An 18,403-nucleotide genomic window follows, 5' to 3' on the forward strand; every position below is an offset into this window, starting at 1 on the left:
TCCACTGCCAATACTATAGGCCTTGCTAACATCAATTCCACCTAATCCTGAGAATAGTCCCCTAGCTAAGCTACTCATATCCACACTTCTCCCCTTCAATCTATTCTGTACACTACAGGAAAAAGATCTTTCCTAAAAAAAAAAAAAAAAAACTGTTATCTCACTGCTGATTGGTCTTAAGGAGAAGAAAAATCTTACAAGGATCTACAAAGCCTTAAATGTACTGAAGCACATCCATGTCTTTAACCTCATTTTTTCACTGTTTCTTTTCCTTCCTTCTACTAAGGCCTTTCTGACTTTCTTTCAATCGTTTTCCTTTCATCTCATTACAGAGTCTTAGTATTTTATACATGCTCTTGCCTCTGCCTAGAATGGATTCCTATGCACACCTTTTTTTTTCACTCTATCTTTTTTGTTAAACTTAAGTACCCAGAATAGAATTGATCATAACTTTGATAGCACTGATCCATGCTTGGTTCCTGTTTTAATTAACTATTTTCCCTTACCCAATTTGATTTCCTTTCCCTCAGGTAACCAGTTTTGTATGTTTACATATATGACATTGTGCCATTTACTTATTTTTACTTATTTTTGTCCCTTTACTTTACATTTTTATATTAAACTCTGAATAGATAAACTATAGCTAATGTACATGGTGTTTACTATGTATCAGGTAGATAGACACTATTATTATTATTCCTGTTCTACAGACAAGTTATATGGTTCATAGTTGCACCACTGATCCAAATTCAGTGTTGCTCCAGAGTCCATGCCATTCACCACTATAGTTGTTGCATCTACTTCATTCATTTTAATAGCTGTATAATATTTCTATTTGCATAATCACATTTTATTCATCTATTTATTTAAGTTGGCCCTTTATAATTCATTACAATATTTCTACAACATATTTCTAAACCCACATAAAGTTTTCTCCCGGGTATATATGCAGGAGTATAATGCACATACTCAAGTTCACTAAATATTTTTAAACCACTCTCACAAATGGCTTAACCCAGTTAGCACACCTGCAAGCAGGATATGACAGTTTCAGTTTTGTCTCTTCCTTGCCAATGTGTATAATTCAACTCTTAAAATTTTTCCAGCTTTGATAGATATTAATTGATGTCCTATTTTTCAGTTCACATTTTCTGATTTCTAAGTCCAGCCAGTTGGATTGCCCCTCCTATGTACTGCCTTCATATCCTTTACCCAATACTCTGGAGTTAGATTTCCTATATTTTTCTTCCTGATTTGCAAAAGTACCCTATATATCCTATATGTTAATCCTTTATAAGTTAGATATAGGAAATATCTTCTCCCAGTCTGTTAACTGCTAATGTTGTACATGGTATACTTTGCTAAACAGAAATCTTTAATTTTAAGGTAGTCAAAACACATCAATTTTCCCTTCATCATTTGTAGCTTTGGTGGCTGGCTACTAAAAAATAAAAATTTTTAAAAAAAAGAAAACCTTACTTATGCTAAAACAGTCTCAAAAAATTCTACCCAGTAGCTTCTATTACCTTTATAATTCTTTCTCTCACATGTAGGCTTTTAATAGATCTGAAGTTTATTTTTATATGTAATGTGATGCAGGGATTTAATTTCAATTTTCTCCATATAGAAATTCCATTTTCCCAGCATCATTTATTAAATAGTTCCTCCTTTCTTCCACTGATTTGTGATGTCAATCTATCATATACTAAGTTCCTACATGTACATAGGTCTGTTTGTGGACTCTGAATTCTATGTCATTGGTGTTTGTCTGGTTTTACTCCAGACTAACACTGTCATAATCAAACTGCAAATAAAATGAAAGATCCAAAAGTCTTTAAAATATATAAACTTGAATATGTAACTTTCTAGTGATGTTGATTAGAGGTCACCAAAGTTATTCTGTAAAGGATCAGACAGTAGGTATTTTAAGCCTTGTGGGCCATACAGTCTCTGTCAAAACTACTCAGTTCTGCTGCTGGGATGAGGGGGCAGCCATAAACAACAAAAAAACAAATGAGCTTGACTGTAGTCCAATAAAACTTCATGTACAAAAACAGACACCAGGTTGGATTTGGCCCACAGGCCATATTTTAGGGATCTCTAATGTAGATAAAGAGATAAAAAATATAAAATTTTTATTATAAATAAATATTTAAAAGACAAATACAATAATATATCAATTTTGAAATATTACTTTTTCCATTTTCTTATCTCATAAGCTATTTTATCCAAATTTTTCATGTGTATCTTCTCCATCAATGTCACTATCATCACTAAAGAAACTCAATGAAGTCAGTGTTTTCCAAAATAAATTTTTTCACTTCTGTGTGAAGATAATGGAACTTTTTTAATCCATATTTACAGCTGTTCCTGGAAATTTTATCCCCAGCCACATAGTTTTGTTTTTGTTGTTGTTTTCCCATTCATCTTATAGGTGTGTTTTCATGCCCTCCACAAGCTAATTACTTACATTACTCCTTTTTAAAGTAATCTTTAAAAGGTTTGTTTACTGGAATTTCCAGTGCTTGTCAGGTATGTGAGGGCATACCACTGTGCGAATTTCTAGACTGTTGTTAAATTTCTTTCATCTTTATAGGCATAGCTATCCAAAACTAGAATTATTTGTTTAAGGTCCTTTCAGGATTAATATGTTTTCTCCAAGCAGTGCTTTATAGTTCCAAATAAAGAAATTGAGAGCTCCTCATACAGTAAGATTAATAAGGACTCAAACAGAGCAACTTCCTTTTATTAGAGGGATGATTTCTTGGGGAAAAATCCATATATTTCAGGATATTTTGGCTTTGTAACTTGTTTTGATATCTGGCAAAATGGATTTGCCTTTTTGCTCTTCCTTGTGGAAGCTGTTTTACTATCGGTACAGCTTTTTTCTTCAATATAAATATTATAATCCTTTTATACAACTTCCTTGAAAATCCTTTTGGGACTTTTATTGAAATTACATTATAAATATAGGCTAGTTTTAGGAGAACTGACATCTTTACAATGATGAGTCTTACTACCTACAAACATGGTGAGTATCTCCATGTATTGCCAATCCTCAAAAAATAGCAACCACATGTATGATTTTATAGGTGATTTTTTAAACTCAAACTTTTCTGCCTTAAATTGTGATTCACCCTCAAGTAGTCCATGGATAGATCTGTATTTCAATTTTACTGGCTTCCTTTGTAATTGTTTGTATTATCTTTTATATACTTAAAAATATTTTGAGAAAGAGTCTATAGGCATCACCAGATCATCAAAGGGATCTATATAAAATCAGGTTAAGGACTTCTACAAGATATTTCCATGTTCTATATGTTGTTTCAGAAAAAAAGAAAAAGCAAGATGCCCAACAATTTCATAAAACTAATATAACCATGATACTTTCTACTCTTCACTTCCGTAACTCTTCATTATTCTCACTGCACTTCAAAATCACTTCCTTGAGAAGGTATTATTTAACATCCTTGACTAGGTCAAATCTCTCCATCAAATATTCTCAGAACACAACAGTATACTGCATCAACCACAGTTGCTCCTTTTGTTCATGTGTGTGATTATTTGATTAATCCCTACACCTCTAATTAGAAAATCCACGAGGACTCCCTTATCTGTTTCTGTTCTCCATTTATCCCAGTGACTAGCATAGTACATGGCCCATACCCAAGTTCTCAATAAATATTTACTGAATGTTCAAATTATACTATTTGACAGGTGACAGAGAAAATATAAAGTTGGATATGACCCAGTTCTTGTCATCAGTAGACATACATGGACATGTATAGATATGAGACAGATACAGAAACAAACTATAATTAAGTCAATTGAAACATATGCTAAATAAATATATAAGGAAAAATGGTACTGGAACACAAAGAAAAGAGGCATTAATTGTGAATGGTGTTGGCATAACTTCATAGAAGAGGGGCCTTTTTTAGTTTTTAAACATTCTGCCCTCGTAGGACATACAAAACTGTGATAGGCAAAATGTGAAGAATACATTTCAGCCTGAAATGTATGCAAAGTATGAAAGCACATGGAGAATTCAGGAGGTTGAAAGTATTCTCATTTGTAATAAAGTACACATGGGGGAACAGGAGGAAGGGAAATACAGTTGAAGAAGCTGGAAAGCAGCTTGAGGGAGAATACCTTGATTTCTATGCTTAGGAATATTTCTCACATTATCTGATATCCAATTTAGTTTTTGACAACATAAGTTATAGAAATCAGTAGGACAATGCTGAGAAATACTATAGAACTATCTCAAATAAATCAGATATTTGGTTCATACTTTTTAGACTAACAATATATCTCAAAACCATTTTTGAACTATTACCAAAAAAAAGAAACACACTGAAAGACTGTATATTAAAAGTCACATGAAGTTCTCTAGCAATATTAACCCTTTACCTTTAATACATATCTTTAATACATATGGCTTTGCCTCCCTGTTTTATAATGCCACCATAACAAACACTGTATCCAAAAGACAATTAAATTGAGAAAGTCACTTTCATCAAAAAACATATATATATAATAATCAGATGTAGAATCTTGGAATTGAAATTATTATTCCATTCACAAAATAAAACAATCTTGATGCTAGAGACTGAGATTAAAAATTTACTTAAGTACAAGCACAGCTTGTTATTGACACTAGGGAATGATTCATCCTCAATATATAGATACCCTTTTCCTGACTCTGAAGGGAAAATGTGTTCATTGCTTCTCTGAAATTTGCTTCCTGAAGAAAAGTATTTAACAAACTCAACTCTGAAAAAAAAGATAATGAGAAAAAGAAAAATCATTAATTCCATTATAAACATGGTAACTTCACTGTCTTCTGCTTAACCAAAATAAAGTACTTCTTTGAAAAAGACATTAGAGACTAAAACACTTTTATTCATTGTTGCTTGGGTAAAAGACCATGTAATCTTGATATAAAAATATAAAAAGACCACATTATTTGCATTTTTTACAAATTGTGTGAACTTCATTGTAGTTAATCTCAGCTGATGTAGTTAACTGTAAACTTTGAACTATTGCATAATGCACAGAGTTATAAGATACAAATCAAATCATATCACTCCTCTGTGGTGCTCCTCTGCTTAGAATGCCTTTTCTCCCCTTTTGGGCCAGATGCAGAGGCACCAAAATATCAAATGGTAAGGCATGCTCAAGAAACAGCACCTACAGCATTACCAAATAAATAAACTGGGAAACCAGAGACATAATACCCTGACATAGTAACTACCTTTAATATTTTCAAATATTTTAAGTAGCTGAAGTACTTTACTTTCACAAATAACTACAAAATTCTCCTCCAAAGTGACAGGGAAAAAATAATACCATAGAATGTATATAGCAGTGGTCAAAAATTGGAAATAAATCCAATACACATCAATAGTGAAATAGATAAATTAAATGTGGCATATTCAGATATTGGAATACTATACAGCAACGAGAATAAATGCAATGCAATTATATAGATGAATCTCACAAACGTTATGTTGAGCAAACAGATCCAACAGAATAGAAATTGTATTATTCCATTTGTGTAAAGTCTAAATTAAAAAAGGCAAAAATAATGGCAGTGCTACATAGTAAATAATGGTGCTAGATATAAGTTACCCTTGGGGATGGAAGGTAGTCCTCCCTGGAAGCGAGCATGAGGAGATCCTAGAGGGCTGGTAATGTTCTGCTTCTTACTGTAAGGATGACAGTGACAACTTCCAAGCCTTTACACATCAAAGGGCAAACTAGAAGTCTTCATAATATTGTTTTTAATTGCCTATCAGCATATATTTTTTCCCACTTGACTGTGAACTATTTGAAAGCAGGAACCATAGCTCTTTTATCTCAGGATTCCCAGGACCCAGCACAGTATGAGAATTCTTCAGGGCTCAATCACAGACCTTATCTGCTCCTCATCACACACTCTCTCTCTAGGTATTTTATGCATTTTTCTACTTTTATGTACTTCACTGACAGCTCCCAAAAAGGTATCTCCAGCTTGTCCATATCTCTCCTTCAATGTTGGCTAATTTATAGGCATCTTAAATCTAAAAAGTTCAAAATTTAAGTTTAGTTTCTACTCCAAAGCTGTTCATCTTCTCCCTTTCTTGATCATATTTAATAATATCACCACCAAATTAGTTCTTACAACCAGAAATCTAGAAGTTATCTTTGGTTCTTTTTCTCTTCCTTAATAACTTCTTCTAAATCTCCGCTGACAAATCATGTCATTTCAACCTCCAAATATAAGAGACAGAGTCTCACTCTGTCTATCACCTAAGCTAGAGTGCAGTGGCACAATATAGCTCACTGTAGCCTCAAACTCCTCAGCTCAGCCTCCCAAGTAGCTGGGATTACAGGTGCAAGCCACCACACTCAGCTCCACATTGGTCTTCTTTGTGTCCATCAAACCCCTTGCTCCTTAAAGACTTTCATATATTATGTTCCCTATGCTTAAAACATTTTTCCCCTTAACATTTTAATCCTATTAAAAGACCTCACAATCAAAGAAGATTACTATATTAGGTGGTTATCTGATTCCAATGATTCAAATTTTAGATTTTCCTAGGATTTAAAAAATATATTTACTAATTATAACATAACATAAATAAAACTATTACATGAAGATTCAAAACAAACCAATTCAACTGATTAGTGTATTTGCATTTAAAAATTTCTTACTTACCTTTGATATTATGCTAGGTATGGGAATGAAAAGTTAAAATAATAGTTGCATTACAAAGCATTTATCACTTTTTCCTAGTATCACCATTGTTAATTATCCAGAGGTTTGTTCTGTACCTTACACATAACCTATATTGTTTTTGTACACAACTTTCCTTCATTTTGATGCTGACACAAAAAAAGTAAAATTAAGATTATTTAATTTGTATATTAAACAGTTTCTACAAAGGTTGAATGAACTACCACTAAAACAAATGACTCAATCAATTTTCTGTGCCTCAAAGTCAAAGTTAGATATAGTGTTCTACTTATACCTATAATTTCACATCAATTACCCAAATCAAAATTAGTAAATCTTCCTGTTATGCTAAAGAATATGAAATAAACAAACTCCAATAATACAGACCTCAAGAAACCTACATTATTAGAGATTTGGACAACTACAAAATGGGATTTATATAAATTGATTAAAATAGAATTACTGTTCAAGAAATATAACAGATTTTTAATACTGGCTATTATTCTACTATGAAAATATTTCCACAGAATATGAAAAACACAAGTCTCACTTTTTGACATTTAAATTTTAAAATGAATGCCTGGAATTTAGCTCTCAGAACTAATTTTATGGATGAATAGTAGAAGGTAAGCAGATAGAAGTTATCCCACTCATATGGTAGTCAGAGTAAGAAACAAATGAGATGACCCAGAAAGAAGTCTTAGAATTTTGAACGAAAAGAAAGTGAATTAAAGAGAATTCAGAAGTAACCCTGGTCTGTGGTTCAGAAAGATAAAAGGAAAGCTCCTAAAAAATGATAAACCAGAAATCTTCAGTGTAACAAGAATGTAAGAAGAAGAAGGTAACTATTAAGAGAATCTATTGATTTGGAATTTTTAAAACTGCATAAATCACAGAGAAAGAAGAATGAATTAGTTGTCAAAGAAGCCTTAATGGAAATAATGTTTTAAAACATCCAAAAGTGCCCATCTTTTCTCCCACCATCTTCTTATCCAAAACTCAAAGCACATTGATTATATTTATTATTGAAGTAAAGCTATTATATCTCTTTAAACTTGCCTTGATGTGTATTTATGCTAATCAAATGTCACTTTATTGCAATAATCTAAAGCACTTTTTAACATTACTCATAAATACATAATAGGATACAATCTTGATTATTTTCTAAAACTCACATAAGATTCATGACCGAAGTCATTTAAAACCAAGGCAAAATTAAAACTAGCTATGTTTTGTTATTGATTTCTCTATTTTATTTTAAACTTCAGTGCTTTAGAGAAAAATCAGCAAAGCAATAACATTGTGTAGTGTTTTAATATAATGCTTGCTGATTAGAAAAGGAATTATGAAATTTAATATTATTCCTTATATCATAATATTCTTATATCACACAAGGAAAAAAACTTTAAAAACCATTTGTGAAGAAATATTTATTGATTTCCTACTATGTATCAGGCATTCTGCTAGATGCCAGGGATAAAACAGTAAATAAGACAAACACGGGCTCTGACTTTATCTTAAATACAGCAAAAGTTCCAATTTTAGAACTACATATTACCTATCACATTACAGTTTTACTTCAGTTGAAACTGAAACATTGACAAAATGTAAAACAAAATCCATGCAAGTTAGCATAAAATGGATGAGGGGATAATCCTCATTAACAGCAACAAGACAAAAAGATATTTATCTTTTAGTTTGCATTAAAGGCAAAATGGGAATTTTTTCTCAGTGTTTCATCCTATTAATCATTCTCTTTTTCTCCTAAAATGTATGTCACTTCTCAATTTGCCCATCCTTACAACCAAACCATTTTCTCCAAAGACATAATTTCAACTTAAAAGAAGCACAAAGGCTGAGTGGTTAGAACATTTCTGAGAATGATGTCAATAGTCAGGGGAAGACTGGAGTTTAAATATATGCGGTCTTTCTCACATTCCCAGTTACTTCTACTTCACAACAGAATTAATATTGTATGCACAAAGTTAAAACAATACAAATCTGAACTTTTTAAAGAATGCTTTTTAATCTGATAACAACTAAAAGAAATGGAATCACCACTTTTTCAATGTTTCAGGTCAATGTGAGAATAAATTGCTGCATTTCCCAAATTATGTTTCAAAACCTAATGAAATGTTCAGTGAAAACAGGATTCAGTGGTCAAAGAAGGTTAGTAAACAATATATGTTTTGGGGGCCACGCGCAGTGGCTCACGCCTGTAATCCTAGCACTCTGCAAGGCCAAGGCAGGTGGATCCTTTGAGCTCAGGAGTTCGAGACCAGCCTGAGCAAGAGCAAGATCCCGTCTCTACCAAAAAATAAAAAGAAATTAGCTGGACAACTAAAAGTATATAGAAAAAATTAGCCGGGCATGATGGCACATGCCTGTAGTCCCAGCTACTTGGGAGGCTGAGGCAGAAGGGTCACTTGAGCCCAGGAGTTTGAGGTTGCTGTGAGCTAGGCTGACGCCAGGGCACTCTAGCCAGGGTGACAGAGTGGGACTCTGCCAAAAAAAAAAAAAACAATATATGTTTTAATACCCTTCAAGTATATTTAGGCTTTCAGAATTGTTATTACAATAAAGAAACCTGCTTAACCTTTTTTAAAACAACCTTTCCAAACCTATTAGAGCAAAGATTGAATTTAGGGATTAATATCTTTTAGTATCCTCTGAAACTACTGTTGAAAGAAATACACTTGATATATATTGCATTATTGGAGAGAGAGATTTTAGTAGAAAAAATATGGCTTAAATTATTTATTCTAAAATTGGGAGAGGGCGAAAATTACTTCTTTTTTTACTACCCTATTAATTATCCTTCTTTTCTTTTTAGATTTCCATGGGATGATTAAAGGTAATAGTATCAAAACCTAACCTAACAATTTTCCTTTCTGAGGGCATACTAATCCAAGGGCAGTATTTTAATACATACTCTTCAGTATGTTATACTATTAGAGATAATATTTAGTCTATATAGATCAGCTTACTTACGTCTGGGGCTCCTTTTCATTTTGTTGTTTTTGCTGGGGCTGAAGAACGTTATTTACCAGTTCAGTGATCCCACTAAAGGGAAACCACCTGTTTAAATAAGCAAATAATGTGACTGAATAACAATGTAGGTTACATGTTTTCTTATCTATAATAATAGAAATACACAGGCACAAAAGCTACAGCCAATGGAAATGTGAGCTCCAATTACCATCCAGGCAGTCAGAATGTAGGGAAATTAAGTTTGAACACTTAACCAGTCCACAAGCAGGCAGCAAAAAACTACATCCAGTCACTATGTGGATGAAGTAAGAAGCTGCAGGCAGCTCTCTTACAAGCTAGAGAGTCAGAAAGCAGAAGACACACTAGCTGCAGCCTATCCAGTATTAGTGTAAGCTAATACCATCAAAGGTGCAGAAAGCAGAATGTGGCAAAGGTACAGAAGTCAAGCCTACTGCACTCTTAATACATTTACTTACTGTGTCGGTTGTGGTTTGTGTTCTTCTTTGAGCCTAAAAAGATAAGTTTGCACAACTGAGTGCACTGTACTTGGAAGAGATTTCTATCTACAGATTTGTGGTCACAGAAAATGGACACAAAAAATAAAGAATTGTTAAGCTTATTGCTTTGCCATATATTGGAATTATACATTTCAATCAATTTTACATACACAATAAAAGAAGATGGATAATTTGTTCTTAACAGAGGACTTTACTTCTGTTTTAAAGCCATAATTTGGTTCTGAAGTTTTCTACATATTTTTATTGATATTGATGCTTTTAAAATGATCACTTTAAGTTACCATATTAAACAGTCACATTTGGTTAAGTGAAAATAAATAAATTCCATTTTTATTTATTAAAATTTATTTATTAATATAAATTGAAGTAAAGGCTTAAAGTATTTTAAATAAAACATATAGGGTTTTATTTATGTATTTTTAAACACCTTACATTTGAATTTCTTTATGCTTAAAGTAGATAAAGGAATTGAGGGATTATGTATTCAATCTTTCTAAAAATAGCTATTATGATAACTGTGTATATTAAATTTAAAAATTTCAAAAGTTAAAGTAGACTAGTCATATAACTATTCCAGACTGAAAATGAAATAAATACTATGTAAGTAATTATAATCAAGTCAGTGCTTCACTTCTAGTTCTGCAGAGTTCAATAAAGTCTTATCTCAAAGTCTTGTGTGTACAGAAAGAAATCCGACTTTCCAATTCTGAGATGAGAAGTTAATTTTTATATTACAAAAATCTATAAATTCATGGTCAGAAACTGATTTAAAAGTGAACAATCAATTCATGATGGATATAATGGGAAAGATTAGGTACACCTAACTAAAGAAAAAAAAAATTCCCACCTTATGTGGCACCCTTAGTGAGTCATTCTTGGGATCAGTATTATTCATTTCTCATTATATTCCTTTATTAAAATTAAATTTTTTTCTGCAGACTTATTAGTGTATATTGCTTTCATAATATTCAGGAAATTAAAGAGAGACTGGCCCAATCAGATCACTGAATATCAAAATGAAATAAGACTAGCTATTTAAAAGGCAGAGAAAGATTATACACAAGGGTAGTGAAAGCCTTTGAAATCTGGCTTCTCATGGTTTGCCTAGGATTGATCCTGAGAGATAAATTTATGACTCAATGATCAGTTGATTAGTTTTTACCTTCTCAGAGGAAGGCTAAGAATTGGTAACTAAAACTAGTCGCCAAAATCTAGGACTTTCATTAGAAACTTATACCCAACACTGTAAATTAAATTCTGTTCAGATCAAATGGATTTACTTTTACACTGCGTTTGTTTTTTAATGACATAGGTAATAAATAAAAAGCATAGTCTGAAACATTTTTGTGTCCAAATGAATGAATATAATTGGCAATTACATATCTCTATAGTTAACCATAAAAGAATATCCTTTGTTCTCTACATAAACACCAAAGACTGTAATATCTTTATTTGCTAGAGCTAAAGTCACATAATTTAGTATTTAAATATAATGGATTAATATTTAAAGGATTGTATTGTAACATCAAATATCACATAAACAAACACAAGCAAAGTATAGTGACAGTGGATTCTATATTAAAAACTTGTATTTCTTTGAGAATAAGATAAAAATCTTTTTAGAACAAAAAATTCACAAATAGATTAAGATGACAAGATTATGATATCAGTTCATCAAAAAGGAGAACAATTAAAATATTCACTATGTTAAAAACAACAAATATTGAAATAAATATGTAAATGAGAAGATATTTGTTAAAGAAGTCCTGAATGAGAATCTGTAACTCATGTTACTCTTAATCAATGACAAAAGCTTTCATCATAAACATATTGATATTAATCTATAAATCAATTTCCAATTTTAAAATCTTTACTTGAAAAAAATAGACATAAAAATCTATAGTACCAAAACAGGAATTATTTCTGGGCTTTGTAAAAATATCTGCATATGAAATATACAACATATGTATCATCTTCCCAAATAAAATATGCATTTTATATACTGCAGAATAAATATTTAAAATATCTTTAAACATAATCAAAAGTATATAATTATTCTTTTTACCATTTTTTTAAATTTTTTATTTTTAATTGTTATGGGTACATAATAGTTGTATATCTTTATAGGGTACATGTGATGTTTTGATATAGGCATGCAATGTGAATTAATCAAATCAGGATAATTGGGGTACCATCACTTCAGGCATTTAACACTTCTTTGTGTTAGGAACATTCCAATTCTGCTCTTTTAATTATTTTAAAATATACCCTAACTTATTGTTGATTATAGTCACATTGTTGTGGTATCAAATATTGTTCATTCTAATTATCTAACTATATTTTTGTACCCATTAACCATCCCTACTTTATTGCCCTTCCCCATTACCCTTCCAGCCTCTAGTAACCATCATTCTACTCTCTGTCTCCATGAGATCAATTGCTTTTAATATTTAGTCCCCACATATGACTGAGAACATGTGAGTTTTGTCTTCCTGTGCTTGGCTTATTTCGTTTAACATAATGTCTTCCAGTTCTATCCATGGTGTTGCAAAAGGCAGGACTTCATTCTTTTTTGTTTGCCAATATTTTAGATAAAATCAAACTTCAAAGTATCTGACCAAAATTAAAATTCATGTTGAGATAATAAATTAAGAAATTGGTAATATGAAGAAGTAATTATATCACATATTTCTCTAACAATACTCTAACATTATTGATAGTAAAGTCCTATGTTTGTATATTTCAAAAAGCATATGAGGGGCTTCTAGTTTACAGTCTGAGATATAAAGAGCTTGGAAATTGTCACTCCCATCCTCACAACAAGTAAAAATGCTGAACAAACTGAAAATCATCAGAGAATTAAAGTGACAAGACAAATTGCTGTCACAAAAATTAGACAAACAGACAGGCAAATACAGTTTCACAGTTTACCAGAAGCAGAGGCCTGGGAGCAAAAGCCTGCAGGTGAAACTAGTAATTGCACAAATACTTTAAACTATAATTAATTGCTGAAGGCTCAGTATGGACTACCTTTTAAGTTTCAAATTCCAAACCTTAGGTCTCAGTCTTAGGAGTGCCACCACACTTTCATAAGTTTTATCTCCCAAGTCTACCAGGTTTTCCTGCAAAAATCAGAGAAAAATCCTCTCCTACATCTAGCACGGGGAGGAAAAAAGTAACCAGTTTGAAATACACCCAGAGCTCTCTGTTCTCTTTAACAAGGCCTTCCCTTAAGGGAGACTATTTTACCAAAGACTAACTGACTGGGGTTTTACCAAAATCTAACAGTCCTGGAGAAGATAAATACCCAACTCCATCCTCCTCTAGCCTTGAATGTAGGGAATGGAAAATACCCAACTCCATCCTTCTTTAGCCTTCAGAGTAGGGAAAGGGAAATACTCAACTCCAGCTCATTGAAAGACTGAGGCCAAATTATAGGCCTATCAAATGCTTCTTGTCCCTCTACACCTACCATCAAATTAATAGACTTCTTAGATAATAACATGCAAATACAATTAAAAGAACTGAAAGTCTCAGAAACTATTTAATATAGAGTCTCTAGGGAAATACAAAACAGCGAGGGAGACAAACACAAAGACAAATAGATGAAATTTTAGTCTCTGACACCACAGCTACACTAAACAGTAAACACAACCCAACTCTTAGCCAGCTAAACATAAAACTTCACATTAAAGGCTTATCTACCTAAGGTCCTTTTACTCAATAAACCATGTCCAGCTTTCAATAAAAAATTACATGAGGCAAGAAAGAGTCTGAAGAGACAAAGCAAGCATCAGATATAACTCAGATATAACAGAAATTTTAGAATTATCAAAACTCAGCAAAATAACAATGGTTAATATGCTAAGGGTTCCAATATAAAAAGCCAACAACATGTAAGAACAGATGGGTAGTAAGAGCAAAGAGAGGGAAACTCTAAGAAAGAATCAAAAGGAAATGCTAAAAATCAAAAACAATGTAACAGAAATGAAGAATGCCTCTTATGGACTCATCAGTAAAATGGACTTGACCAAGGAAAGAAAAAATAAGCTTGAAGATATATCAATACAAACTACCAAAATTGGAAAACAAAGAAACGAAAAAGTGAAAAATATGGAACAGAATACCCAAGAACTGTAGGACAATTACAAAAGCTATAACATATGTATAACAGGAATAGTAGGAGAAGAAATGAACAGAAGAAATATTTTAAGTAATAATGGATAAGAATTTTCTAAAATTAATGATAGACCAAAGCACAGATCCAGGAAGCTCTCAGAGAACACCAAGCAGGATAAATACCCCCCAAAAATTTATACCTGAGTATATCCCATTCAAACTGAGGAATACCAAAGACAAAGAGGAAATTCTGAAAGTTGCCAGGGGGAAAACAAATGCCTAATCTAAAGAGAAACAGTATAAGAATGACATCAAATTTGCTGTAATGCAGGCAAGAAGAAAGTAGAGTGAAATATTTAAAGTGTTTAATGAAAAATCCACCAACCTATAATTCTATACCCAGTGAAATTATCCTTCAAGAGTGAATGAAAAAGAAATACTTTCTAAAACAAATAAAAATTGAGGAAGTTTGTCACTAGTAGATCTGCCTTGCAAGGGATGTTAAAAAGAAGTTCTCCTGAGACAGGGAAAGTATATAGGTCAGATCTACATTTTTAAAAAGGAAAAGCAATAGGGAAGGAACAAATGAAACTAAAATAAAATCTTTTTCTTTTTCTTAACTGATCTAAGTTCTCAGTTTGTCAAAATAATAATAGTGACACTGTATTCTACAATTACAGCTTATGGATAAGTGAAATGAATGACAACAATATTACAAGGTACAGGAGGGAAGAAATGGGAATACTCTCTTACACTTCCTGTGAAATGGTAGAGTGTTATTTAAAAGAGGACTTACATTAGTTGTAAACATACAGTGCAAACTCTTAAGCAACCACTAAAAAAATATTTTGAAACAAAGTATAATTGATGTGCTAAGGGATGAGAGAAAACAGAATCATATCAAATGCTAAAATAAAACCAGAAAAGGGAGAGAAAACGTAGAAAACAAAAAAATAAAAGACCACGGCAATGAACAGAAGACAGTTACAAATATAGTCGCCATTAATCCAACTATAAATAATCACTTTAACTGTGAATGGTCTAAATAAACCAATTAAAAGGCAAAAACTGTCACAATGGATTTTAAAAACAAGACCCAATGTCTTAGTCCATTTGTATTGCTATAAGGGAATACCTTAGGCTTGGTAATTTATAAAGAAAAGAAGTTTGTTTCGCTCACAGTTCTTCAGACTGCTCAAGAAGCACAGCACCAGCATCTGCATCAGCTGAGGGCCTTAGGTTGCTTCCACTCCTGGTGGAAGGTGAAGAGGAGCCAGAGTGTGCAGAAACACATGGCAAGGGAGGAAGGAGGGGGAGGTGGGGAGGTGCCAGGCTCTTTTTAACAGCCAGCTCTCAAGGGAACTAACAGAGTGATAACTTACTCATCTCTGCCAAGGATAGCATTAATCTATTTACGAGACCCAATTTCATGACCCAAACACCTTGCATTATGCCCCACATCCCAACACTGGCGCACTGGGAATCAAATTTCAACATGCAATTTGGTAAAGGCAAACAAATCGTATCCAAACTGGAGTACCATGGGAGGGAGTGATGAAGAGAGGTTAATTAATGGGTGTAAATATACAGTCTGATAGAAGAAATAAGACCTTGTGTTTGGTAGATTAGTAGGGTAACTATAGTTTACAATAAACTATTATATATTTTGAAATAGCTAGAAGAGAATAATTCAAATGTTTCTAGCATAAAGACAAATATTTAAGGTGATGGATATCCCAATGACACTGATAATATCTTTATAAAATATATGAATGTATTAAATTATCACATGTACCCGCAAAACTTGTAAATCTATTCTGTATCAATTTTAAAAGAAAACTAAAAAAATAAACTACAGCACCCAACAATATGCTGTCTACAAGAAGCCTACTTTAAATATGAAGATACAAACAGACTAAAAGTAAAGGGATGAAGAAAGATATACCAGGCTTATACTAATAAAAAGAAAGCTCGAGTAGCTACACTAATTTCAAACAATGCCAACTTCAGAACAAGAAAAATTATCAGGGATAAGGAGAAGTATTTCATAATGATAATCAGATGAATTCCCCAAGAAGACAAAACGATCCTTAATGAATATGCACTTAACAACAAGTGTCAAAATACATGAGGCAATAATTGATAGACATGCAACAATAGATGAATCCACTGTTACAGATGAACTCTTCACACCTCTATCAGTAATTGACATAGCTAGCTGGCAGAAAATCAGCAAAAATATAGTTGTAATGAAACAACACCATCAATAAAATCCACCTAATTAATATTCTATAATACTTCATCCAACAACAGCACAACACATATTCTTCTCAAGTTCATGTGAAACACTGAGCAAGACAGACCACATTCTAAGTCATAAAACACACTTTAATAAATTTGAAAGAATACAAATTATTTAAAGTATGTTCTGAGTTCATAATAGAATTAAACGAGAAATCAATAACAAAACTATAGTGGAAAATCCCAAAATATCCAGAGATTAAATACTTCTAAATAATACATGGGCCAAAGAAGAAGTCTCAAAAGAAATTAAAAATATTTTGAACCAAGTGAAAATGAAAATACAACCTATCAAAATTTGTGAGATGCAGCTAAGGCAGTACGTTAGATGAAAATTTCTAGGATTTGAATGTATATATTATAGAACAGATCTAAAAATCAATAAATTAAGCTTCTGCCTTACTAAACTAGAAAACGAAGAAACGACTGAATCTAAAGTAAGCAGAAGAAAATAAATAATAAAAATTAGAGCAGAAATCAATGAAATTGAAAATAGAGAATCAATAGACAAAAATCAACAAAACCAAAAACTACTCTGAAAAGACCAATAAATTGATAAAGCCCTAGCTAGGCTATTCAAGAAAAAAAGAGAAAAGACACAAATTACTAATATCAAAAATGAAAAACAGTCCATTGCTACTGATCCCATGACATTAAAAAGATAATAAAGAAATATTAAGAACAACTCTATGCTACAAATTCGATACCTTTGATGAAATAGACCATTACCTTGAGAGACACAATCCGCCAAAGCTCACACAAGGAAAAACAGGTAATCTGAATGTATCTAAATCTATTAAATAAATTGAATTAATAATTAATAACTTCTCAAAACAGAAATCACCAGGCCCAGATGGTTCCAGTGGTGAATTCCACCAAACAGAGGAAATGATACCAATCCTCTACAATCTTTTCCAGAAAAAGAATGTCAGGGATCACTTCCTTCCACCGAACAGAGGAAATGATACCAATCCTCTACAACCTTTTCCAGAAAAAGAATGTCAGGGATCACTTCCTAATTTGTTCTATTGGAGCAGTATCACCTTAATACCAAAAACAGAAAAAGACATTAAAAGAAATGAAAATTACAGACCAATGTCTCATGAACACAAATGCAAATATAGTCAACAAAATATTAGCAAATAAAATACAACAATGTATAAAAACAATTATACACCATGGCCAAGTCGGATTGATCCCAAGTATGCTGAGTCCAGTATCAAAAAATCAGTTTGTGTAATTCATCAAATCAACAGGTTAAGGAAGAAAAATCAGGTGAAGAAAAGGCGTTTCACAAAATCCAACACCCACTCATGATAAAAACTATCAGCAAAAAGAAAAAGAGAAAACTTCTTCAATTTGATAAACAAAAGAACTACAGCTAACATAATACTTAATGTGAGGAACTAGAAGTTTTCCCCTTAAGGGAACAGCGCAGGGCATTCCGCTGGGGACAACCCACAACCCACTGACCCACCAGTCGGCTCCATTCTCATGTGTGCCATGTCTGGTTCCTCCAGTGATGCTACTATGAACCAACTGGTTCAACAGCTCAGGCTGGAGGCCCAGCTCAACCCCCTGAAAGTTTCCCAGCTGGAGACTGGAAACAATTTTGTCTGCAGAATGATCAAGTATCCTCAAGTACAAATTCCTTTGGACCCCAGAAAGTCTGTTACTTTTTGTAATAAAAGGAATCTTTCAAAAGTTTCCCAAACCACTTCTCATGAATCAGTGAATATTCACAAGACAGCTA

General features: G+C 32.4%; 1 protein-coding gene across 21 annotated transcripts in view; it reads right to left on the reverse strand.

Moving 5' to 3' along the window:
* The window catches only part of RIMS2 (regulating synaptic membrane exocytosis 2), a 640,638-nt gene that overhangs the window by 519,286 nt on the left and 102,949 nt on the right, over positions 1 to 18,403 (reverse strand). For 6 of the 21 annotated variants that reach the window (XM_069466111.1, XM_069466115.1, XM_069466122.1 and 3 more), the window contains exons 2-3: positions 10,189 to 10,221; positions 9,713 to 9,799 (exon numbers count right to left, since the gene is read on the reverse strand). The exons of the other annotated variants lie outside the window; for them this stretch is intronic. In XM_069466111.1, coding sequence (XP_069322212.1) covers positions 9,713 to 9,799; positions 10,189 to 10,221 — 120 coding nt within the window. The remainder of the gene's footprint in view (positions 1 to 9,712; positions 9,800 to 10,188; positions 10,222 to 18,403) is intronic. 21 annotated transcript variants of the gene reach the window in all.

This window comes from Eulemur rufifrons, chromosome 3 (assembly GCF_041146395.1).
Source record: "Eulemur rufifrons isolate Redbay chromosome 3, OSU_ERuf_1, whole genome shotgun sequence".
In the NCBI taxonomy this organism is placed as follows: Eukaryota; Metazoa; Chordata; class Mammalia; order Primates; family Lemuridae; genus Eulemur; species Eulemur rufifrons.